Source organism: Oncorhynchus masou, chromosome 22 (genome assembly GCF_036934945.1).
Source record: "Oncorhynchus masou masou isolate Uvic2021 chromosome 22, UVic_Omas_1.1, whole genome shotgun sequence".
Classification (NCBI taxonomy): domain Eukaryota; kingdom Metazoa; phylum Chordata; class Actinopteri; order Salmoniformes; family Salmonidae; genus Oncorhynchus; species Oncorhynchus masou.
In genome coordinates this window covers 51,870,364-51,897,630 of record NC_088233.1, presented here as the reverse complement: position 1 = coordinate 51,897,630, position 27,267 = coordinate 51,870,364, and the positions used below count along the sequence as shown (strand labels likewise).

At 42.8% G+C, this 27,267-nt stretch overlaps 1 protein-coding gene across 1 annotated transcript in view; it reads left to right on the top strand.

The window, feature by feature from the left end:
* cspg4 (chondroitin sulfate proteoglycan 4) overlaps positions 1-27,267 on the top strand; it is a 117,010-nt gene that overhangs the window by 66,420 nt on the left and 23,323 nt on the right. Inside the window, 4 exon segments of the mRNA XM_064930556.1 lie at positions 2,555-2,718; positions 3,857-7,420; positions 17,653-18,123; positions 27,043-27,219. Of these exon segments, the coding sequence (XP_064786628.1) occupies positions 2,555-2,718; positions 3,857-7,420; positions 17,653-18,123; positions 27,043-27,219 (4,376 nt within the window).

Genomic DNA, 27,267 nt, shown 5'->3' with positions numbered 1-27,267 from the left:
TCATTTTAGAGGGAAGTGAACTCTCATTTGTGAACATTTTTATAGTTTTTTGCAACTTGTTTATTTTCACTTTGCCATGGTTTGTAAATATAGTATGTATAATATAGTAATCATCTGCTGTGTATGTTTGTACATGTGATAACAGTTAGAATAATTGTATCGTTCAACATTGGGAGTTGCCTACATTGTATATCCTTGGCAAGAGAGCAGAAGTGTGCTGTGTGCCACTAAAGGTCACTGTGTGCATTTGGCTCTGTACGGGGACAGTTAATTACAACTGTCTTTGTTCGTGAAAGAGCAAGCTTTGCACCTTCAAATGTGCACAGTGTGATCACAAAGGCCCTGGGCGAGACGCTAAAAGTTGTGCCGACTGTCTTATTTTAGTTCTGTATACATGTGTTTGGGAGCTCTCTAATGCAGTATTTAGTTTTCCAGTGTTTGTTTCAGATCTGGTTGGAAAGGGATCATTTTCCAGGATGAGAATGTGTGGGACAAACATACCCTGGTTGCGTTTGGCAGTAGGCCTATGGCCGTTAATGTTGATAAAACACAGATACTGACTACCACTCAACCATCTAAACACACACACACACACACACAAACCACACATAAACCACACATTGAATAAGTCTTGAAGACATATTTTTACCTTTTATAGTTACAATAATGAGTCAGAATAACTGCCCACATGCACTTTATACAGCACAAAGTCTTGCAATTAGATCTGTCTCTTGTGGTGGCATTGCGCCATCTACTCTTGGCAAGAGTGCTCTGCTGCTGGCTTGCTGGGTGCTCTATTAGTTTTTGAGGGACAGTGTGACCTATTTGGAATGTTCTGGGTGAGATATAGCGATGTCTGTCTTTTCCTCCTGGTCCCCAAAACATCTGCATTGTCTGTCGTTCAGAACAGTGTCAGAGTTCCACTTCGATGAATTCCAGAAAGGCGCTCTGGCTTGACCTATAATCCCCAGAAGGCGAGTGTGCGGCTTGTGGAAAGCCCCCTTCTATGTCTCTTGGCTCTGGCTTTGGAAAACCCTGCCTTGGAAACAGGGCCTTAGAGGTCAAGCTATTGCTATTTAGGAGCACAAGCAATTGGGAAATAATTGGCTTCCTGAGTGGTTTAATGTTGGAGAGGGGCTCCGGAGAACGTGGTCCAAGGCAGATGGCTGAATTTGCATATAGCTGGAAAGGAGACAGCCAAAAAGCCTGGGAAACCCTACAGCCCATAGTTGGCTCACAGAAACCCTCTCTAATGATAATGACTGATGTCTCAGTGAGAGAATCCTTTTGAAGTGATGAGAACACCTCTTCAGAGAGCAACAGCTGTACTACGCCTGATAATGTTTTAGTTCCTCCAAAAATAGCTTTTTCATGTTGGTCAGTACAGCAGAGATGCAATGGACCATGATACAGAGTTGCTCAACAGTAATAGCCTATACATTACGTTGGTGCCTGCAATGATGGTATCTGCCTGTCCATTTTTTGCTGTCGGCTACTGTGTGAGCAGACCACTCTCACTCCCCCTCCCCACTATGCGCACAGAGGAGGGAGAGATGCATTCTGAGAAGCTCAAGCATATGACCATTGCTCAAAATGCAATTGCGGGAAAAATACCGTTTTCAAAGCAACTACTGTTGTTCCAGTTACAGAGAGGAGAATCACAGCTTTCTATGAGTATATGCTGTATTGCTTACCTACCAATATTGAGTTCATGACAACATTTTACAACCGGAGTAAGTTGTAGTATGATTTTGATTCACCCCAGGAGCAAGCAGAGTGCGCCATTTGCTACATCCAGTAGCCGTGGAAAGTTTTTCTAGGACATTAGAATACATTTACTGATATATTCATCAATTAGTCTACATGGCTATATAGCAACAATATCATATTGTAATGACCACGATAGATGTCGGGACAAGAAGAAGAGAGAGAACAATGACAGCATGGCATATAACAGACATCTCAACTAACCTGAATTCAATGTGAAATCACCCAAAAATGTCACCAAGTCATTGGATTTAGGTTAAAAGTTGGGTGAAATTCCCTTACGTTGATTACTTATTTCAAATCAAATCAGTTTTCCACGTCGATTCAATATAATCACATAGAATGTTTTTGTTGATATGATGTGGAAGCAACATTGATTCAATCAGTTTTTGCCCAGTAGGAGGCTACCATCTCAGTTTTCTTACTTTGCACTGGAACAAAATGTTTAGAGCCCTGCCGCTAATGTAAAGTAACTGTCCATAAAAAAAAGTTAAAATATATTTGTTGTTATCCAGCAAACTAGTTAAATTTACCACCATGTGACTTATTGTCCATATCGCCCAGCTCTATGAAAGGGTATCAAGCTAATTTTCTGTTGATATCCTTATGCCATTTTGTATCAAGAATCCCCACCACACCTTTGTCAATAAAATTGGCCACTATATGAATTAATGAGTGACTGTACACTTAACAAAAATACATCTAACCATCTTTATTGACTGTTCAAAGAAAACTGTATGTCAGAATTCTTTCTTTTCTTTCAAGCTCCTCATTTTTGTCTCTCCAGCATCCTACTTTGGGGACAGTTTCTGCAAGATAACTTCGATCCAAGATGTCTCCTCCTTTCACCTGTCGCTGCAGTTCAAGACCAGCCGACGAAGTGGACTCCTCCTCCTGGCTGCAGGGATGCAGGACTACCTATTTCTGGAACTCCAAAATGGGAAATTACAGGTTAATATCAACACCTGTCTTGTCGGAAAGGATTCTATTTACAATGTGCTATCAGACCGCCTTAACCCAAGGCAACCTAGCAAGCTGTTGCAAATTTTACACAAGTTTATGATGTTATTTAACCACCCAGAAATGTACAAGGCATGGTTATTTAGATGGATGACTGATTGTGAATCCTAGATGGCAAACATGTTTTGTCAGCTGGTTCACAATATTTCAGTTTATAGTTCTATCCAGGATTGGAATTGGAAAAAGTCACTCTGGGGACTGACCATGTCAAATCCTAGAAATTCAAATTAAACACAGATTTACAAAAATGCTTTCACTTCGGGGACTCGGTTCCTACTCGGTTCCCCCGCCCCCCAATTCCACCTCTGGTTCTATCCTGTGGAGATGAGGCACTAAAAGTATTAGAAAAAGGACACCCATTTTAAAACTTCCTATAAATGTCCCATATTGTAATTGAAAGACTGACAACAGCATCTGTGATGTCACTTTCCTCTTTCCAAACCAAAAATGTACTTCAACCTAATACATTTAAAGATAATAACAGAAGTGAAAGCAGGCTGGTGGTGTGTGCTCATTAAAGAAGCATGCATGTGACAGTTTCAATTAGATGGTACTCTGAAATCATTCTACATTGCTTTACTGGTTGTCACTTTAAAATGGGATTCCTGACATTTTAATTCCATAATGAATTTATTGGCAGAGTCTGTGAGAAGCTGAATTCGCATCACATAAACAATCCCTAAATTGTGTACAATAAACTAGGTTTATTGTTTTTAGAGTTCTTGTGCGTTTGCTATTAATAACGTTTGAATATGATAGAATCACAAGAAAGCTATGATGCTGCTCACACAATTCTTAAAATGCTTACCCCGTTCTCCTCTGATCCATAAGAAGCAGTTTGTAAGGACAAGATACGTGAAAGAGAGATGCCCCCAAAAAGACAATCACGTCTATGCTAGATTGATTCCTCTTTGATATCATCTTTAAAATCCTTTTACATAATCGTTCATGGAAAGAAAGGCTATGAGGAAGGAATCCTTTCAAGAATATAATGACAGTCCAAAAAACATACAATTATTGAGCTTCATAAAATAGCAATGACACTTCTCTTCTCCCTTTTTTCACATAGGTGCGAATGAACCTTGGGGCCGGTGAGATGGTGCTATCATCATCTCTGGGGCTGCAACTGAACAACCTCCAGGAGCACAAGGTGTCTATCACGATGCAGGAGGCCAAACTGACCATGCTGATCGATGATCTCTTTTCCACTTTCATCTCTGTGCCTGAAACCCAGGAGGACCTCAACATTGACATGGGGGTTTACATGGGGGGAACCGGAGACTTAGACGCCCCATATCTCAGTAATGCCATACCTCCATTCCGCGGCTGCATGACCAATGTCAAGTTGGAGTCCCATCAGTTTGATATTCTCGACTCCGAGCCCATTGACTGCCATGATACAAAGGAGCCCTGTAGCAGTGAGTTTGAGGTTGGTGATGGAGAGGCGACCAGCTTTATCAGCCCAGACTCATTTGTGTCCTTCCCTACTTGGAGCGGGGCTAGTGGTAGTGAAAGGACCTTGGAGTTTCTCATGAAGACCACCATCGAGGATGCCCTACTCACCTTCCACCCTGGACGAGAGTCAGACTTTATAGCTGTTGGCGTTGTGGGCGGTTACCTAAAAGGTGTGGTGGACTTTGGGAGTGGGATTGTGGTACTGGACAACCCCAGAGTACAGCTAGATGATGATCAGTGGCATAGGATCAGAGTCACTGTAGATGCGAGTGTGTTTGAGATTAACGTGGACAGCCAGCCTGCCTCTCTCTCTCTAAGGGGCTCAGAGCAATTGGATCTAGTTGGCAATCTGTATATGGGGGGGATCCAGGGCAAGATGAAGGAAGTGTTTCGTGATAGTAGCTTGTCTCGTATGGAGGAGGTAATAACATCTGAGTCTTTTATCGGATGCATGGGAGAAATCAAAGTGAACCAGAAGGAGAGAAGCCTGCAGGACGCGTTGGTCACCAAAGACGTCCATGTGAAATGCGAGGGAGAGGACTATGACTACTCAAGTTACTATGATTTTGAGGCAACCACAACTACGGCTCCTGTTCGGATCCGATATGTCAAAGCTGACCCTAATGAAAGACATTGCTACCCAACTGATGACACACCAGAGGCCTTCCGGAACATTACAAAACTTATTGAAGTCAACCCTTTGCTTGTGCCCGAGGGTGGGGAAGCCTTTCTCGATATTAACAACCTTAGCCCTACATTTAACCTAAACACTGTGGGAATCCGCCAATCCCAGATCATTTTCACTCTACAAAATGACCCTTGGTACGGACTCGTAGATATGAACATCAATACCAGACGTACCAAAAAATTTACACTCCTGGACGTGGTCAACAAGAAAATCAAGTATCTCCACGACGGCAATGAAAAGTATGGCGATCAGATCCAGTTGGATGTGTTTGCCCATAGTAACAGTTACCTTCCAGGATGTCTTAAAAATCCCCACCAGTACATTCTCCCAGTGGAGATCATACCTGTCAATGACACACCACAACTAAGCGGAGGAAACATTTCCATCACAGAAAACGGTCGCACTCGCTTAAATCCTAACCTTATCAAGATTGTGGATTCGGACACTCGCTGTGAGGAATTGATTGTCACCGTGACCTCAGAACCTCCCAGAGGGGTTGGCTACTTAGAAAATGCCCAGCAACCAGGAAGAAGTATCAAAGAGTTCACATGCAGGCAGTTGAAAGACGGCAATATATATTTTGTCCACAGAACTGGGAGCGGTGGGATAACTCTACAGGTATCTGACGGACAATCCATAAGTCATTCGACCACTTTTAAACTGTCCATTACCAAGCCCCAAATGAGCCTTGTGACCAATACTGGCCTTCTGTTGTCTCAGGGAAGCAACTCTTCCATTGGGATCCAGAACCTGGCTGTCATTGCCACCCCTCGTAATGGAGATATTGTGTTTAATGTCACACAGGCTCTGAGATATGGTGAATTGCATGTTCTCACTCGCAATGGTTTGCCCAAACAGGTGACATCTTTTCACCAGTCAGATTTGGAGCAAGATCGCTTGAGATATGTTAGTACAGTTTCAAGTGACCTGGAGGACGTTGTGTCAGATCATTTTCAATTTGATGTCCATCTTGGACAGTTTTCCCTATGGAACAATACTTTTTTGATCAAGATCACACCCTCCCAGGTTAAAATGGCCCAAGTAGTTCCCCTTGAGATTGAAGGCAATGTAGAGCAAAAGGCAATAAAACACACTGATCTTGAAGCAGAAGTGAAGGGAAAAAGTGTAGCCCCAGAAACGATAAGATACATCCTTCTGAAGGCCCCCACACTGGGTACTCTTCAAATGATTGGCAGGAAGCTAGTTGAGGGAGACAGTTTCACCCAACAGGACCTCTGGAATGCCCAGGTCAGCTATAGAGTCCAGGTGCAAAGGGCGGTGGCTAATGAGGACCAGTTCCAGTTCAGAGTCTTTGCAGATAATCAGTACTCCCCTATGTATACCTACCCAATCAAGATCCAGGCCGATTCAGACGCCCCTGTTTTGACTAATGAGAGACTCATTGTCTTGGAGGGCGGGGAGAATATTCTGAACAAAGACTATCTATGGGTTCAGACATCCATCTCGACAAACTTTGTTTACAGGGTGACGCAAGACCCCAAGTATGGCCGTCTCATCAGGGAGTCCCCATCTGGACAGCCCAGGTTCGATGGGGCCATTAGAATGTTCAGCAATGAGGATCTGAATCTAGATAGGCTGATTTACCAACATGATGGCTCAGAGTCTAGCGATGATGAGTTCTCTTTCCTGGTATTCGAGCAAGCAGCAGGAAGTGAAAACATCAGAATCGATGGTCAAGTGTCTATGAGCAGCATGTTTAGAATATCTATTCAGTCCAAGAACGACCACGTGCCTCTTAGAGTGGTTGATAAAACCTTCAACGTGGTGCGAAACGGACAACGTTTGCTGACCACAGAAGATATCCTCTTCAGGGACAATGACTCAGGGTTCAATGATACCCAGTTGGTCTTTGTTCGCACAGGCATTCTCTCAGGAAATATTGTCTCCCCATCAGACCCGTCGCAGCCCCTCTTTCGTTTCACTCAAGCAGACGTGAAAGACCAGAATGTTCTATTTGTACACCATGGAGCAGACCGTGAGCGCTTCCAGCTCCAGGTTTCTGATGGCCTGCATAAGACCACAGCCCTGCTGCAGATCCAGGCTGGTGAGGCCTACCTCCGTGTGGTGAACAACACTATGGTTGTTATGGACCATGGAAGCACAAAGACGCTCAACACCAGTCTGTTGAGTGCAGAGTCCAACATGGACATTAGGGACGCCAGTGACATTAGGTACCAAGTGACATCACCCCCTAGTGATGGGAAGATCATCGTGAGTGGGATTGAGGCCTCTTGGTTCACACAGGAGGATCTGAAAAAGGGTGTGGTGTCCTACGAGCATAACGACCAGAGTCTGAGCTCCAAGGACTCGTTTGGCTTCACTGTGGAAGCGAAAGGATTTTCTGAGGAGGGCACATTCAGAATAAAGATCTTCAAGCAAGGCTATCTGTCTGAGCCTGTGGTCATCACCAATGAGGTCATCATCTCCTATGAGGGAGAGCACACTGTGATCAACCAAGATCATCTTAAGGTATGTTTACATATATTCCCCTCTACGTTTACCAATCATTGACTTCCACCTTTGCCTACTGTTTGTTCTTGAAACTATTACGCTACCGCCAACTGAGTGACTTAGTAGACTGTAATTGTGCTTATGAAGCAGTCATTAGAGTTGGAAGTACCCAAGCATGCACCCTCAACAGTATGTACACTTTATGGCTGCACGATCTGGATAAAATATCTAATTGCGATTTATTTATTTTTTGGGGAGGGGGGGGGGGATATTGCAATTATGAATTGCGATTTTCGAAGCACTTGGGTGAAAACGTCAGACTTAGTTAACACGAGGGTAGAGAACATCACTTCTAAAATGAGATCATATGAATGACTACATACTATGCTAACTGAATACAAAATCAAATGAAACAAATATTTTCTAACATTGTTATTGGCTACATATGATACTAGATAGTATACTTACACCAACATATTAACAAACATTTTTACCATGATCATCAAAATATAGTGTGCATTTCTTAATAAATTAGTGAAAAACATTGAATTCCTATTTTACCATTATAAGTTCCAAAATAACCTCAGTTAATTATTTATTCAGGCAGCCATAACCTGCAGATGGAATAGGAAACTTATGATTGTGCAATTATGTATAAGTAGCCTCAATAATTATTATAATTTAAATTGTAAGCCTTAAAAACATGTAACGTGTAGCCTACCAATTGCAAGGTGCAGCCTGAGTCCAAAACATTGGAGTCTGGTCCAGTTATTCAGCGAGACGTGTTTCAACTTGTCTCTTAATTTTGTTATACAGTGTTGGGATGACAACTTGGGAGAAATATGTGCGAGATGAAATCTTGTATCTGCTTTCCAGCTTGTTTATCATCTTCTTGAAGCGGTCTTTGCTGACTGTGTAAGTAGGAACCATGTCTTTGGCTATGTGTTAGCCTCTGTGATTTCTATGTCTGGATTTGCCATTTTTGTATTGAAGGACTTTTTTTTTAGGGCTTTTTTTCTGTTCTGCTGACTATTCGTGGCTCAGTTACACTTGAAAACCCATCAATGCCTGTTGAAAGTAAATGGATGGTTGTGGCTTCGTTGCTTTGCTGCTTTTGGGCACTTTTTTTGTACAATACAATTATTGTAAATTAGGAATACTGTGCTTTCGCTTCGGAAATATTCAGACCCCTTGACTTTTTCCACATTTTGTTACATTACAGCCTTATTCTAAAATAGATTTTAAGAATTTTTTCCTAATCTATTAAGCATTCAAAACTGAAATATCACATTTACATAAGTATTCAGACACTTTACTCAGTACTTTGTTGAACCACTTTTGGCAACGATTACAACATCGAGTCTTCTTGGGTATCACGCAACAAGCTTGTCACACCTGTATTTGGGGAGTTTCTCCCATTCTTCAGAGCAGATCCTCTCAAGATCTGTCAGGTTGGATGGGGAGTGTTGCTGCACAGCCATTTTCAGGTCTCTCCAGAGATGTTCGATCGGGTTCCCAAAGCCACTCCTGCATTGTCTTGGCTGTGGGCTTAGGGTCGTTGTCCTGTTGAAAGGTGAACCTTCGCCGCAGTCTGAGGTCCTGTGTGCTCTGGAGCAGGTGGTCATCGAAGATCTCTCTGTACTTTGCTCCGTTCATGTTTGCCTCGATTCTGACTAGTCTCCCAGTCCCTGCCACTGAAAACATACCCCAGCATGATGCTGCCACCACCAAGCTTCACCGTAGGGATGGTGCCAGGGTGGTGCCAGACGTGACGCTTGGCATTCAGGCCATCTTGGTTTCATCAGACCAGAGAATCTTGTTTCTCATGGTCTGAGAGTCCTTTCGGTGCCTTTTGGTAAACGCCAAGTGGGCTGTCATTTGCTTTCTACTGAGGAACGGCTTCCGTCTGGCCACTCTACCATAAAGGCCTGATTGGTGGATGGCTGCAGAGATTGTTGTCCTTCTGTAAGGTTCTCCCATCTCCACAGATGAGCTCTAGAGCTCGGTCTGCTGACCACCAGGTTATTGGTCACCTCCTTGACCAAGACCCTTCACCCCTGATTGCTCAGTTTGGTCGGCTGGCAAGCTCTAGGAAGAGTCTGGTGGTTTTAAACTTAATTTAAGATTTATGGAGGCTACTGTGTTCTTGGGGAACTTCAAGGCTCCCGAGTCTAAGGTACTTTATCTCAGTGCAAGAGGCGTCACTACAGTCACTAGTTCGTATCCAGGATGTATCACATCCAACCATGATTGGGAGTCCCATAGAGCGGCGCACAATTGGCCCAGCATCGTCCAGATTTGGGCCAGGGTAGGCCGTCATTGTAAATTTGTTCTTAACTGACTTGCCTAGTTAAATAAAGGTTACATTTTTTGTTTTAATGTTAAAAAATAAATCTGCAGAAATGTATTGGTACCCTTCCCCGGAGCTGTGCCTCGACACAATCCTGTCTCAGAGCTCTACGGAAAATTACTTCGACCTCATCGCTTGGTTTTTACTCTGACATGCAATGTCAACTGTGGGACCTTATATAGACAGGTATGTGCCTTTCCAAATAATGTACAATCAATTGATTTACCACAGGTGGACTCCAGTAAAGTTTCTGAAATATCTCAACGATGATCAATGTAATTGTGATGTACCTGAGCTCAAGGTCTGAATACTTATGAAAATAAAGTATTTCTGTTTATTATATTGCTGTTTATTCTTCACTGACTAGTTAAACCTTTATTTAACCAGTCAGTGAAGAATAAATTCTTATTTACTATGACGGCCTACCAAAAGGCAAAAGGACTCTTGCGGAGAAGGGCGCTGGGATAAAAATAAAAATAAAAAATACCATATACATATACAGTTCAAGTTGGGAGTTTACATACACTTAGGTTGTAGTCATTAAAACTAATTTTTCAACCACTCCACAAATTTCTTGTTAACAGACTGTAGTTTGTGCATGACACAAATCACTTTTCCAACAATTGTTAACAGACAGATTACTTCACTTATTATTCACTGTATCACAATTCCAGTGGGTCAGAGGTTTACATACACTAAGTTGACTGTGCCTTTAAACAGCTTGGAAAATTCCAGATAATAATGTCATGGCTTTAGAAGCTTCTGATAGGCTAATTGACATAATTTGAGTCATTTGGAGGTGTACCTGTGGATGTATTTCAATGCCTACCTTCAAACAGTGCCTCTTTGCTTAACATCATGGGAAAATCAAAAGAAATCAGCCAAGACCGCAAAAATAAAATTGTAGACCTCCACATGTCTGGTTCATCCTTTGGAGCAATTTCCAAACGCCTGAAGGTACCACGTTCATCTGTTCAAAAAATAGTACGCAAGTATAAACACCATGGGACCACGCAGCCATCATACCTATCAGGAAGGAGACGCGCTCTGTCTCCTAGAGATGAACATACTTTGGTGCAAAAAGTGCAAATCAATCCCAGAACAACAGCAAAGGACCTTGTGAAGATGCTGGAGGAAACAGATACAAAAGTATCTATATCCATAGTAAAACGAGTCCTCTATTGACATAACCTCATAGCCCGCTCAGCAAGGAAGACGCCACTGCTCCAAAACCGCCATAAAAATGCCAGACTACGGTTTTTCAACTGCACTTGGGGACAAAGATCATACTTTTTTGAGAATTGTCCTCTGGTCTGATGAAACAATAATAGAACTGTTTGGACATCATTAGGTTTGGAGGAAAAAGGGGGAGGCTTGCATGCCGAAGAACACCATCCCAACCGTGAAGCATGGGGGTGGCAGCATCATGTTGTGGGGGGGCTTTGCTGCGCAGGAGCGACTGGTGAACTTCAAAAAATAGATGGCATGATGAGGCAGGAGAATTATGTGGATGTATTGAAGCAACATCTCAAGACATCAGTCAGGAAGTTAAAGCTTGGTCACAAATGGGTCTTCCAAATGGTCAATGATCCCAAGCATACTTCCAAAGTTGTGGCAAAATGGCTTTTGTGACAAAGTCAAGGTATTGGAGTGGCCATCACAAAGCCCTGACCTCAATCCTATAGACAATTTGTGGGCAGAACTGAAAAAGCGTGTGCGGGCAAGGAGGCCTACAAACCTGACTCAGTTACACCAGCTCTGTCAGGAGGAATGGGCCAAAATTCTCCCAAATTATTGTGGGAAGCTTGTGGAAGGCTATCTGAAATGTTTGACTCAAGTTAAACAATTTAAAGGAATTGCTACCAAATACTAATTGAGTTTATGTAAACTTCTGACCCACTGGGGATGTGATGAAAGAAATAAAAGCTGAAATAAATCACTATACTATTATTCTGACATTTCATATTCTTAACGTAAAGTGGTGATCCTAACTGACCTTAGACAGGGAATTTTTACTAGGATTAAATGTCAGGAATTGTGAAAACATTTATTTGGCTAAGGTGTATGTAAACATCCAACTTCAACTGTTGGACAAAACACGCATCACGACAAGAGAGACCTAAGACATCAACATAGCTAGGCAGCAACACATGACAACACAGCATGGTAGCAACACAACATGACAACAGCATGGAAGCGACACAATATAGAAGCAGCACAAAACATGGTACAAACATTAATGGACACAGACAACAGCACAAAGGGCAAGAAGGTAGAGACAAAAATACATCACGCAAAGCAGCCACAATTGTCAGTAAGAGTGTCCATGATTGAGTCTTTAAATGTAGAGTTTGAGAAAACTGTCCAGTCTGAGTGTTTGTTGCAGCTTGTTCCGGTCGCTAGCTACAGCGAACTGAAAAGACGATGACCCAGAGATGTGTTAGCTTTAGGGACCTTTAACAGAATGTGACTGGCAGAACGGGTGTTGTATGTGGAGGATGAGGGCTGCAGTAGATATCTCAGATAGGGGGAGTGAGGCCTAAGAGGGTTTTATAAATAAGCATCAACCAGTGGGTCTTGCGATGGGTTTACAGAGATGACCAGTTTACAGAGGAGTATAGAGTACAGTGATGTGTCCTATAAGGAGCATTGGTGGCATATCTGAAGGCCAAATGGTAAAGAACATTTTGCTGCTCGAGAGCACCCTTACCTGCCAATCTATAAACTATGTCTATGTAATCTAGCATGGGTAGGAAGGTCATCTGAATCAGGGTTAGTTTGGCAGCTGCGGAGAAAGAGGAGCGATTACGATAGAGGAAACCAAGTCTAGATTTAACTTTAGCCTGCAGCTTTGACATGTGCTGAGAGAAGGACAGTGTACAGTCTAGCCATACTCCCAAGTACTTGTATGAGGTGACAACCTCAAGCTCTAAACCCTCAGAGGTAGTAATCACACCTGTGGGGAGAGGGGCATTCTTCTTACCAAACCACATGACATTTGTTTTGGAGGTGTTCAGAACAAGGTTACGGGTAGAGAAAGTGTGTTGGACACTAAAAAGCTTTGTTGTGGAGCATTTATCACAAAATTTGGGGACGGGCCAGTTGAGTAGAAGACTTAGCATCTGCATATAAATGGATAAAAGAGCTTCCTACTGCCTGAGCAATGTTGTTGATGTAAATTGAGAAGAGTGTGTGGCCTAGGTTTGAGCCTTGGGGTACTCCCTTGGTGACAGGCAGTGGCTGAGACAGCAGCTTTTCTGACTTTATACACTGCACTCTTTGAGAGAGGTAGTTAGCAAACCAGGCCAAAGCCCCCTCAAAGTCACCAATACTCCTTAGCTGGCCCACAAGAATGTAATGGTCTACCCTATCAAAATCTTTGGCCAAGTCAATGAAAATAGCAGCACAGAATTGCTTAGAGTCCAGGGCAAAGGTGACATTATTGAGGACCTTTAAGGTTGCAGTGACACATCCATAACCTGAGTGGAAACCAGATTGCATACCAAAGAGAATACTAAAGACGTCAAGACAGCCAGTCAGTTAATTATTGACACGTTTTTCCAACACTTTTGATAACCAGGGCAAAATAGAAATAGGCCTGTAACAGTTAGGATCAGCTTGATCTCTCCCTTTAAATAGAGGACGAACAATGGCTGCCTTCCAAGATATGGGAACCTCCCCAGAAAGGAGAGACAGATTAAAAAGGTTGAAGATAGGCTTGGCAATAATAGGTGCATCAACCTTAAAGAAGAAAGGGTCTAAACCATCTGACCCAGATGGTTTTGGGGGTCAAGTTTCAGGAGCTCCTTTAGCACCTCGGACTCAGTGACTGCCTGCAGGGAGAAACTTTGGAGCGGGGCAGGGGAAAAAGAGGGAGAAGCATCAGGGATAGTCGGATTTGAAGGGGTGGGAGATGAGGAAATGTTGGATGGGCAAGGAGGCATGGCTGAGTCAAATAGGAATCCTGACTTAATGAAGTGGTGATTAAAGAGCTCAGCCATGGGCTTCTTGTCAGTAACAACCACATCATCAACTTTAAGGGACATGGGTAGCTGTGAGGAGTGTTTAATCTCCAAGTCTTTAAAGTAACTAACTTTGTCCTTCCGGATAGCTTGAGTGCACTTATTTCTCATTTGCCTGAATGAGAGCCAGTCAGCCTGAGTATGCCTGTGCCGAGCCTTTCGCAAAATGCAATTCTTGAGGTGGAGTAACTACAATATCACGGTCGACCCAGGTGCTGAACCTGTTTTTAATTATAATTGTCTTAATGGGGGCGTGTTTGTTAACAATACCACTGAAAATATCAAAAAAAGAAGGTCCAAGTGTCTTCGACAGAAGGGATGAAGTTGATTCTATACCATTTTACAGAGGCCAGTTCATGAAGGAAGGCTTGCTCATTGAAGTATTTTAGCAGGTGTCTATGATAAATCAGGACAGGTCCTTTCACTGAACAGCCACTATGAACACAGGCTGTAAAACAGTGATCACTAAGGTCATTACAGAAAACACCTGACTGACACCTGACTGATACCTATCAGGATTATTTGTGTGGATAACATCAAGAACAGTAGCCTTTTCTGGGTATTTGGAGTCGTACGTTGTGGGATTGGTAATAACCTGAGAAAGATTTAGGGAGTCCCATTGCTTTAGGACTTGGTCACGTGGTTTAAGCATGTCCCAGTTTAGTTCAGCTAGCAGGACTAATTCAGATTTAGTGTAAAGGGTCAGGAGAGAGCTTAGGGCAGGTAGGGTACAGGCTGGTGCTCATGGAGAACGATAGCACCCAGCAACAGTCAACAAAGAACTATTTGAAAGTTTAATCCTTAAAACCAGTGTTAGGTTCTAATTCTCTCAGTAAAATACACAACGGACATGATGAAAGCTTAACCAAGTTTAATTCTTCCCAAAGGGTCAATACAGCTGCATTCAGACAAAACATTTTTCAACCACCACAAGTACATATATACACTCCAATTTAGGCACTCCTCTTTCACTCCAATCCTTACATCTTTTAATGGTTTGACAGGAAGACAAAGTGATAAGGGAGAAACAATGGTTTACTACCCTAAGGGGATCTGACCTGACCTCAACCCCCTTGATGCCTAATCCAAAGATCTCCACCCGTATCCCCTATAGCAATCCAGTGACTTCCTCCCGTCCACCCAACACATTCCAAAGCCATTTGGCTCCTACAGATAACCATTAACTTCTGATGTAAAAACCAGTCTCTATCACTCTTAGATACTACACTTCTGAGTATACAATGTTCCAAGTTTATCCCAGAATCTAACACCAGCAAATCAAATTGTTTAGGGATGGACTTGGTGGAGACAACCGAGCACTGAAGGTGATCCTTGGTAAAGATTGCCACTCCCCCACCTTTAGAAGATCTGTCTTGCCGAAAAAGGTTATAACTAGAAAGGTTAACATCAGTATTCAAAACACTCTTCCTTAACCACGTCTCAGTAAGGACCAACACATCTGGATTGGAGCTGTGAACCCACACTTTCAATTGTTCTATTTTAGGTAATAAGCTTCTAGTAGTGTTAACGTGCAGAAAAACCAGGCTTTTACGAGAGCAGAAATCAGTGAAGCAGATATCGGAGCACAAATCAGAATTGGGGCTAGCAACAGTAGATGGGCCAGGGTGTACATGCACGTTTCCAGATATCATCAACAGTAATACAATCAAGGCACTGCATAGGACAGGGAGAGCTCTGCGGTGCTGATTTATGACATCTGAATGTGCATCAGATGGCAACAAGATCATATTGTACAGCAATTTCACGAGGCAATATGAATACAAAGCCGGCGAGAGGTGATTAGAATAGGATGGGAGGCCAAAAGTCAATAGATATTCAGAGTCCCGAGTGTGGGAACAAACAAAGTCTGTTCCACGGTTGAGGAAAGAAAGTTCATAGTCAACAAAGCATGCAGGAGTCATGAGGCAAATAGCAAAATAGCAAAATGCAGAAGAAAAATATAAAATATATAACGACTTGAGGATTAACCATTGTAAGATCAGAGTCACTCGCCCCAACAGTGCCTGTGTGCTGGAGGCGAGCAAAAGCTCGGGGGAGAGGTTTAGGGGTGTGTGGTGGGGGTACCTGTACCAGACAGGGGAAGACAACTAGGGCAGACGGTGAACAGATCGCCAGGTGGAATCTAAGTAGCCGTGCAGCAGGCAACGGGAGTAGGTGTCACACCCACTTGGGAGAAGCTTTTACTTCTGGAGGCAGATGTATAATATATTTGCAAAAATGTCTAAAAACCTGTTTTCGCTTTGTCATATGGGGTATTGTGTGTAGATTGCTGAGGAATTGTTTTTATTTAATACATTTTAGAGTAAGGCTGTAACGTAACAAAATGTGGAAAAAGTCAAGGGGTCGGAATACTTTCTGAATGCGCTTTTAATCTTGTTTATGTACTTAATTACAGTCTATTTAGTGTGGAAAACACTCACTAAGTACACCCAAAGGATATATCTGGAATCGTGTTGTTTCGAAGATGAACACGAGTGCACTTCATCTTGAGAGCCTATTGATGAAGTTTTCAATGTATATCGCATTCCTGTTTTTACCTCGAATTGTGAAGTAATAAGAAACCTATTGAAAATTGTGCTTGATATTTAAAGTTTAATTTCTCAGAGGACCTTGTTCTGTTCTTTTCTCAGTATTGACTTAAGAAGGACCAAGATGTACAGACATTGAAACAATTATAGAGAAATGTCGAGCAAAGCTCAGGTTGTCCTTTAAATGTGGCCCTATTGACCATGGGTTTTGTGGAGCTTACTTGAAGTGCATTCTCACATTTAGTTGGAGAACCAATGCTTCCCACGGTTGTGTCAAGTAGGCTGGATGTCCTTTGGGTGGTGGACCACTCTTGATACACAGCAAACTGTTGACGTGAAAAAAATCAGCAGGGTTGCAGTTCTTGACACACTAAAACCGGCGCGCCTGGCACCAAATTAGCGTAAAATAATATTGTTTTTTAGATATCAATACCAAGCTTTCCCAAGTGACCAAAAATAGGGCGTTTTATAAGACCATATAGCTATGAGTCATAGCAAGTGCCCCATGCTTATTCACATAGGAAAAATGTGTATTTGTGACTAATGTTGTGATTATAGATGGTAGAACAGTCAAATATTCCAGAAATGATATATCCCTGAGGAAAAGCATCTCCCAAACTCAGTCCTTGGGACCCATAGCACTACCCTAGCACTGCACAGCTGATTCAAATAATCAACTATAATCATTAATCAACTAGCTATGTGAAGCAGCTTTTGCATATTTTGAAAGGTGCTTGTTTTCAGAAGCGCTTCAATCAGGCCACAAAAGTGCCAGACCCTGAATCTTCTTTAATTGTCCAAGTTACGAGGGCTTTAGATGAAAAACTATTGTGCATCGAATGTAATTCATATGCAATGAATCAAAGTCAGTGGAGACTGTCTGTTTATACCATTGCCTAAATGTATAGGTTGTAAAAACCTTTAGTATGCTGTTATTGTGAATATAGGCCTACTTCTGTCATACAACATAAGGAAAGACATAGTAAATGCTATGGTACACTGATGTGTTCATCTTAGTAGCAGAAGGTTTTTACAGTGGTGCTGGAACAAATTGACTGAATGTATATGGAATGTACTGACTGAACTAACTGGTCCAGCTTTACATAAGTGCCCCTAAAGTATGTATTTACATGGTAAATTGTAAGTTCTAAGTACTATGTAACAATGTGTAGGCTACTTACAACATAGTCACACACTGCACCTGTCCATGTAATTACCATGTAAATGCATAGCTATTACATAGGTGTTCTACAACCATGTAAGTACAACCATTTAGTTAGTCAATACTTGAAAGTGAATCTGAACCTGGTCCCAACATTCTCCCCCCAGGTAGAACAAGCAGACATCCTGCCCTCTGAGATGGTGTTCACCATCAAGGAGCCTCCTCGTCTGGGCCACGTGGTCATGCTGACCAACCACTCGGACAGTACGGCTGCGCCCAGCCTCGACTACATCCACTCCTTCACCCAGGAGGATGTCAACAGGGGGCGCATCCTCTATGTCTCTGCCTCCATCCTGGGCAGTGACGCCTTCGCGGCTGACGTCAGCAACGGGTTCACCACCGTGGATGACCTCCGGATGATGGTGGACATTGTGCCTCGCCTCATCCCCATCCAGGCCCTCAACTTCAGTGTGAGGGAGGGCGGTGGGATGGCCCTTACCACTGAGCTCCTGAATATTTCTCACCCATTCTACAGTGCGGTCAACGTGGACTTCGTCGTAGAGGAGCCACCACAGCATGGGGATATCCGCTACTTGGATGGTGACGAACAGGAGCTCACCTTCTTTACCTGGGAGGAGGTGAGTGCTTTTCATAGGTTTCCTTTTGGAGGGGGTAGGGGGGTGTTTGGTTTGTTCATGGATTGATTGATTGATTTAGTTCATTAGCTAATTTAAACGTACACAGATATCCATATCAACTGTGAAGAGGTGAACTCTGGTATGTGTCACCCCCTGTGATAAAGAGAGTATATTTATTCAAATTCAAATGATCAAGGATTTAAAAAACATAACATTTCTATTTAGATGCCAGGAATTGAGCTACTCTCTCTCCCCACATTTGAAGTGTTATTTGTTTGTTAATCTTTCTGAAAAGAAGGAACCATGAGAAAATACAACACAAAAAGGGATTCATTCAGTTTAATTGAAAATGGAGTTTGACTTATCCGTTTTCACTTGTTTGGAAACAAACCGAGTCCCACCAGACCACAAGCCATATAATTTATATGCACCATAGCATTTTCTGTCTTAATTACAAGATGCTCACAGAATAATATCCACCTTCCCTGACTTTGATCTTGCTGGTTGTTCGCGAAGACAACCAAGGCCACACTAAGTTCACTTTGCTGTTGTTTGCTCAGTAACTCTTTTCACGGTAGCTGCTCACTATTCTGTGCGTTGCTTCTCTGCTGTTTTATGATTCTGTCCATAGTATTAGATAGAGAGAAACTACAGTATGTGAGACTGTGAGTTGTCTAGTCTCCAACCATGTGGTCCTGAGGCCTAGCACTTGGAAAGAATGAAAAGGAGACATGAGTGGTCACTTGTGGTGGAAAAGCCTCATACATTCTGTATGTACCAGGGAGCCTAGTGGAGCTTGTGAGTCACTCCACTTAAGGCTAGCCTGCTACGTGTATAGCTCAGCTCTTCTCCTCACTCATACACTACTCTTCTGAAAGGGTTGTGGAAAAACTGACGGTGATGTTCGGCAGCCCGAAGCCAAAATAAACTTGCCCATATATTCCTATAATAAGGCATGTGCACACAGCCCTCCCTCGCTTTGCTCCCAGACAGACTTTCTGAAAGACCCCACTATGTGTTTCAATTCAACTGGGACAAGCGCATAGCCATGATTCAGGTTAATCTGATTTGGATTTTTAGAGGAGAAAATGTGGGGGGGAAACTTTGACATAATCGTCTGCCATCCTGGACACGTTTTCTCTCTGGATCGTGTATTTTTGTGTGTACTCTCTCTGTACATAGTCAGTGAGTTGTTTTCCTCTTATGCAAGGACGACCAAAAAAAGTTTAGAGGACAAAACACAACACTTCTCCAAATGAGTACCACATTTAGGAGTAAATCTGCAGACTGACTCGGTTGAGGCAGGATTAGAACCAGAGCATAATTGTTTGTAAATTAAAGATGGTTATGCTTGGACTGATTATTGGACATGATTTGGAATTTCTTGACTCACTCATGTGGGAGCAGTGGTTCTTTTCATGCTCAGGGCCCACTACCCAGCGAAACTCATATTGGCTTAATTGCTGCGTAAAGACATTTTCGTGATAAACTCTTCGTCACGCAGGGGAAGTTTGTGAGGTTATGTCAGAGTATTGTAGCTTACTGCATGTAGGAGATGCAGTGGAGAAAATGAGAGTGAGGGAGCTTTACTCCTGTAGCTGAAGTGGTTGGCACTTCTCATTATAGACTGGTAGTCATCATAAGTATGACTTAAAGAGTCCACAAGAATGTCAAAAGGTACTTGGATGTACTGCACATATAACATAGGAACAGAACATACAGTAAGTAGTATTGTAACATAGGCACATAGTACATTACATGATGAAGGGTGTGTCAGAAAGGTCAGAGATCATTTCAACGCTTTTCTAGAAGAACCACTATATTGACTTTTGTTGTGATGTTTAGAGCTTTGTAAACAAACTGGATTGGAAGTGGAACATTCTAGACTACCAAAGGTACGATAAACAAATCAAATTATATTTGTCACATACACATGGTTAGCAGATGTTAATGCGAGTGTAGCGAAATGCTTGTGCTTCTAATTCCGACAATGCAGTAATAACCAACGAGTAATCTAACCTAACAATTTCACAACTACCTTATACTCACACAAGTGTAAAGGGATGAAGAATATGTACATAAAAATATATGAATGAGTGATGATACAGAACGACATAGGCAAGATGCAGTAGATGGTATCGAGTACAGTATATACATATGAGATGAGTAATGTAGGGTATGTAAACATTATATTAAGTGGCATTGTTTAAAGTGGCTAGTGATACTTTTTTTACATCAATTTTTTCATTATTAAAGTGGCTGGAGTTGAGTCAGTATGTTGGCAGAAGCCACTCAATGTTAATGGTGGCTGTTTAACAGTCTGATCGCCTTGAGATAGAAGCTGTTTTTCAGTCTCTCGGTCCCTGCTTTGATGCACCTGTACTGACCTTGCCTTCTGGATGATAGCGGGGTGAACAGGCAGTGGCTCGGGTGGTTGTTGTCCTTGATGATCTTTATGGCCTTCCTGTGACATCGGGTAGTGTAGGTGTCCTGAAGGGCAGGTAGATTGCCCCCGGTGATGCGTTGTGCAGACCTCAATACCGTCTGGAGAGCCTTACGGTTGAGGGTGGAGCATATGCCGTACCAGGCGGTGATACAGCCCGACAGGATGCTCTCGATTGTGCATCTGTAGAAGTTAGTGAGTGCTTTTGGTGACAAGCCGAATTTCTTCAGCCTCCTGAGGCTTTCTTCACCACTTCACACTTTGGGTGGACCAATTCAGTTTGTCCGTGATGTGCATGCCGAGGAACTAAAAAATGACTACCCTCTCGACTACTGTCCCATCGATGTGGATAGGGGGGTGCTCCCTCTGCTGTTTCCTGAAGTCCACGATCATCTCCTTTGTTTTGTTGACTTTGAGTGTGAGGTTATTTTCCTTGACACCACACACCGAGGGCCCTCACCTCCTCCCTGTAGGCCATCTCGTCGTTGTTGGTAATCAAGCCTACCACTGTAGTGTCGTCTGCAAACTTGATGATTGAGTTGGTGGAGTGCATGGCCACGCAGTCGTGGGTGAACAGGGAGTACAGGAGAGGGCTCAGAACGCACCCTTGTGGGGCCCCAGTTTTGAAGATCAGTGGGGTGGAGATGTTGTTACCTACCCTCACCACCTGGGGGCGGCCCGTCAGGACCCAGTTGCACAGGGCGGGGTCAAGACCTAGGGTCTCGAGCTTGATGATGAGTTTGGAGGTTACTATGGTGTTAAATGCTGAGCTGTGGTCGATGAACAGCATTCTCACATAGGTATTTCTCTTGTCCAGATGGGTTAGGGCAGTGTGCAGTGTGCTTGTGTCATCTGTGGACCTATTGGGGTGGTAAGCAAATTGGAGTGGGTCTAGGGTGTCAGGTAGGGTGGAGGTGATATGGTCCTTGACTAGTCTCTCAAAGCACCTCATGATGATGGAAGTGAGTGCTACGGGGCGGTAGTCGTTTCGCTCAGTTACCTTAGCTTTCTTGGGAACAGGAACAATAGTGGCCCTCTTGAAGCATGTGGGAACAGCAGACTGGGATAAGGATTGATTGAATATGTCCGTAAACACACCAGCCAGCTCGTCTGCACATGCTCTGAGGACGCGGCTGGGGATGCCGTCTGGGCCGGCAGCCTTGCGAGGGTTAACACGGTTAAATGTTTTACTCACGTCGGCTGCAGTGAAGGAGAGTATGCAGGTTTTGGTAGCGGGCCGTGTCAGTGGCTCTGTATTGTCCTCAAAGCGAGCAAAGATGTTGTTTAGTCTGTCTCGGAGCAAGACATCCTGGTCCGCGACGGGGCTGGTTTTCTTTTTGTAATCCGTGATTGACTGTAGACCCTGCCACATACCTCTTGTGTCTGAGCTGTTGAATTGCGACTCTACTTTGTCTCTATACTGACGCTTAGCTTGTTTGATTGCCTCGCGGAGGGAATAGCTACACTGTTTGTATTCGGTCATGTTTCCGGTCACCTTGCCCTGGTTAAAAGCAGTGGTACGCGCTTTCAGTTTCGTGCGAAAGCTGCAATCAATCCATTTCTGGTTTGGGAATGTTTTAATAGTTGCTGTGGGTTACGACATCGCCAATGCACTTGCTAATAAACTCGCTCACCGAATCAGCGTATTCATCAATGTTGTTGTTTGATGCAATGCGGAACATCCCAATCCACGTGATCGAAGCAATCTTGAAGCGTGGAATCAGATTGGTCGGACCAGCGTTGAACAGACCTGAGTGTGGGAGCTTCCTGTTTTAGTCTCTGTCTACAGGCAGGGAGCAACAAAATGGAGGCGTGGTCAGCTTTTCTGAAAGGAGGGCGGGGGAAGTCTTATATGCGTCGCGGAAGTTAGATTGACAATTATCCTGGTTTTACCAGCCCTGGTAGCACAATCGATATGCTGATATAATTTAGGGAGTCTTGTTTTCAGATTAGCCTTGTTAAAATCCCCAACTACAATGAATGCATTGTTGTTTTGGTTCGCTGGCTGGGATCCGATCCATTGTCCTGGGTGGTGGGCAAAACAGAGGATCCGCTTCGGGAAAGTCGTATTACTGGTCGTAATGATGGTGAGTTGACGTTGCTCTTGTATCCAGTAGTTTCTGCCGACTGTATGTAATTAAACCTAAGATTAGCTGGGGTACCAATGTAAGAAATAACACGTAAAAAAACAAAATACTGAGTACTTTCCTAGGAACGTGAAGCGAGGCTGCCATCTCTCTCGGCACAGGAAGTAACAAGCTCAACCTGGTGCAACACCATTCATCAGGAATGGTGTTGCTTCTATAAACATGGAGCCTCCATCTGATCGAAGCACTCATTAAAATCACATCCACGCATGCATACACAAACACACCACACCACCATGCACACACACACACAACACACACACACAGCAGCCGAGCATTGACCCGTTTCATGCTGTACAAGCACTATCCTGGATTAGCAAAGCTCTTCCGCATACTGTGGTAAAGTTGAATGACTGTCCCAAATCAAAATATCAGAACACCACATTCTATCTCAGCATGGAACAATGTGACGGCCACATGTCGAACAAGAGCCATTCATTGTTTTTTGTCCTTGAGCAGAGGCGGATTTTCCCACTCACTTTCTCAGATCAGTAATGAAACCAAGTGTTTTTCCAGTTAGTTGGCTTCCATCTCGGATCAATTAGAATCTCCCTACTACAGTTGTGGTGCAGCAGGCCCCTCTCAACACCAAGTCCTGCTCCCCTGCATGTAGCCTAAATAGACATTCCTACCCATTAATTGGAAACAATGCTTCTGTATGCATTTCCTCAAATGCTCAGGGCCGGTATTCACAAACAGTTGGACTGTAGGATTGTATTCTTAGAGTAGGGGTGCTGATTTAGGATCAGGTCCCCCGGTCTTATTTAGGTATTATGATTTAAAAAGCAAAACGGATCCATGATCAGCACTCCTACTCTGAGACCATGAATACGGAGTGCTTGTTAGTGTATTGTCTTACTATACCTCACCTGTGTATTTGCATATCAGAACATCAGGATCGTCTGAAGAAGTGGCCAACACTTTATTTTAAAATAACCCTTATTTAACTAGGCAAGTCAGTTAACCTCTTGAAACTCCCCATCCCGGATCCGGGATCGTGACTAAAGCCTCAGGCTCATTAGCATAACGCAACGTTAACGATTTCTGAAAATCGCAAATAAAATTAAAATAATGCGTTTGCTCTCAAGCTTAGCCTTTTCTTAACAACACTGTCATCTCAGATTTTCAAAATATGCTTTTGAACCATAGAAATTGACTAATTTGTGTAAGAGTATGCAAAGCTAGCATAGCATTTTGTGTAGCATATAGCACGCAACATTTTCACAAAAGCCAGATAACCAAATAAATAAAATCATTAACTTTGAAGAGCTTCGGATGTTTTCAATGAGGAGACTCTCAGTTACATAGCAAATGTGCAGTTTTTCAAAAAAATATTATTTGTGTAGGACAAATCGCTCCGTTTTGTTCACGTTTGGCTATGAAAAAACCCTGTATACAGTTATAGCCTGAAGCTCATTAGCATAATGTAACGTTAACGATTTCTGAAAATCGCAAATAAAATGAAAATAATGCATCTGCTCTCAAGCTTAGCCTTTTCTTAACAACACTGTCATCTCAGATTTTCAAAATATGCTTTTGAACCATAGAAATTGACTAATTTGTGTAAGAGTATGCAAAGCTATGCATTTTGAATAACATGTAAAATTTTCACAAAAACTAGATAACCAAATAAATAAAATCATTTACCTTTGAAGAGCTTCTGATGTTTTCAATGAGGAGACTCTCAGTTACACACCAAATGCGCAGTGTTTCCTGAAAGCGTCTGTGTGTAGGAGAAATCGTTCCGTTTTCTACATTGCGCCTGGCTACTGAAACGAACCGAAAATGCAGTCACCTACAACGTAAAACTTTTCCGGATTAACTACATAATATCGACCGAAACATGGCAAACGTTGTTTGGAATCAGTCCTCAAGGTGTTTTTTCACATATCTCTTCATTGACATGCAGTTCGTGGAAGCTTGCTTTACTCTCTGTATTGTTTGGAAAAATACTGGCAGGTGACTTTTGCGCACCAATTTCGGTGCAGGACACCGGGCGGACACGTGGTAAATGTGGTCTCTTATGGTCAATCTTCCAATGATCTGCCTACAAATACGTCACAATGCTGCAGACACCTTGGGAAACGACAGAAAGGGCAGACTCATTCCTCTTGCGTTCACAGCCATATAAGGAGATCATGACAAACAGAGCCTCAAAAATCCTTGTCATTTCCTGGATGCCATCTCATCTTGGTTTTGCCTGAAGCTCACGTTAAAGGGCACGCACAGAGAAGATCTTTGTATTTCTGGACACGTCAGAGTGTTTTCTTTCGAACAGTAGCAATTATATGCATAGTCGAGCATCTTTTTGTGACAAAATATCTTGTTTAAAACGGGAACGTTTTTCATCCAAAAATGAAATTGCGCCCCTAGAGTTCCAAAAGGTTAAGAACAAATTCTTATTTTCAATGACGGCCTAGGAAGGGTGGGTTAACTGCCTGTTCAGGGGCAGAACGACAGATTTGTACCTTGTCAGCTCAGGGGTTTGAACTTGCAACCTTCTGGTTACTAGTCCAACGCTCTAACCACCCTGCCGCCCCTTTAACATTTAGCCTATGTGACTCACCACCTGGATTTGGTCTTATGTAGCAAAATTTGAAATTGTGTTTTTTATATTGGATAACGGTAGACTTAGAGCTACAAAATGGTATATAATACACTGCATTTTTGAGGAACAATGGGAAAGTAATTATGCTTTGAAAGTTGATAAACCTGTAAATTCACTTTTGGCCTTTGAACGTTTTGGTATCTAGTGAAGAGCTCTTCTTTTCTTCCCATCTTGATTCGCTTTTGGAGCGTTCAGAATGCACACTTGACGCTCTGGCCAATTTGTTAACCTCTTGATAACATGAAAACAGCCTAACCAGCTCTGCTGGCAACAATTTCATTACTTTTTGTGCTGACGTTTACTGACACTGGCCATATTTAATGGGTGTTGCACACTTTAGCTTCAGACATGTAGCTAGCTTGGTAAACAATGAACCTAGCTAGGTAAACAATGAACCTAGCTAGGCAAACAATGTGTAAGATCCCACGCGTAATGTAATGTTAGATAAAGAGCCAGCCAGCTAACGTTAGCTAGTTAAACAACAATGAACATAGTGCCAAATCATGTTGTTACTATCCTGCATGAATCTGCTGGGAACTAACTACCAGGTCCAATGTTAGCTAGCTAACATTAGGCTTTAACTAGCAAAGCAAACGGCTCTGGGATATGAATAATAACGTCATACACGTAACGTTAGCTAGGGAGCCAGCCAGCTAACTCTAGCTAGCTAACAGTACACTTGAGCTTGAAATGAAACCCCTTTATGTCTAAATGAGAATTGTGTAATATCTGAAAATGTAGCTAGCTAGACTATCTTACCCTTATACATCATCATGTATGATGGATGAGTATCCCTGTCACGGATGCCATGCCACGGTTGCCCTTAGTTTGAAGATGTAATCCAGAGACAGGTGTTTTCTCCATCTCTTTAGCTATCATACTCTCGTGCCACTGATTTGAAAACGCAATCCTCCAGAAAGTGGAGAGCAACCCTTACACAGCTCCACTACACAATACATTTTTTTTAAAGCCGCGTTCGACAGGATTACCAGCACAGACTCACCAGCTCAAATAGACAGAAGCCTTTATATGGCAGACCAATCCGAACTCCTCTCTCGGCATGTCCAGCCCACTCATTATCTCAGCCAATCATGGCAAGTGGGAAGGTTGCTGACTTTTTCTGTGGCTTAACCAACAAGGCTCGTAATTTAACAATTGTATTTGTATTTACAGATGGCATGAAAGTTTGTTATTAAGGCGCATGAAAGTTCACATGTTCCAGAAGGCATTTTGATTAAAAACAAAGTTGTGACTTGCAACATAATGTCTGCCTAGTTTCCTGAAACGGGTCACCTATGTTATTGATCAGTAGAGGGAGAGAAAGACACAGTGACCCATTGTCTGTCTGTCCTCTGGACTCCAAAATACTGGGATATGAAGACCTTGATAGAATATTCTTGATCCATCCATCTCCGAAACATGTGCATGATATATTTTACACACATTAATAATTGCTTTTTGTTTGAGTGTAACAAACTTCCAACATGATGAGATAGTGATCAACATCTTGAATTATCACCTTAGTCCAAAATGTTTTGCCCAAAGGTTGCCAAATTTTGACTAAACATTCCTAGACACAGGAGCTATTATAGCTTTGCTTGAGACTGGCATTAAACAACACCACTGTGTCCATTCTGCCAATTCTGTTTGCCTACCACTATTGTGTGACAGGAGAACTGACTAGTCTGTGTGACCCCCACGGCCCCTTTTGTTCTCTACAGGTGAAACTTGGACACATCTACTACTTACATGACAGCACGGAAAGTGGCGAGGACAATTTCACACTCTCTGCCTCAGCCTATGAGATAGAGCGCCGCAGCCTTCCCGTTACCTTCACTGTCACCGTCTTCCCGGTCAACGATGAGGCACCTAAACTGACATGCAACACAGGACTGGAGGTACTGAGCTGTCGGTTTACCACAACAGTCGACTGCTGATAACTATAT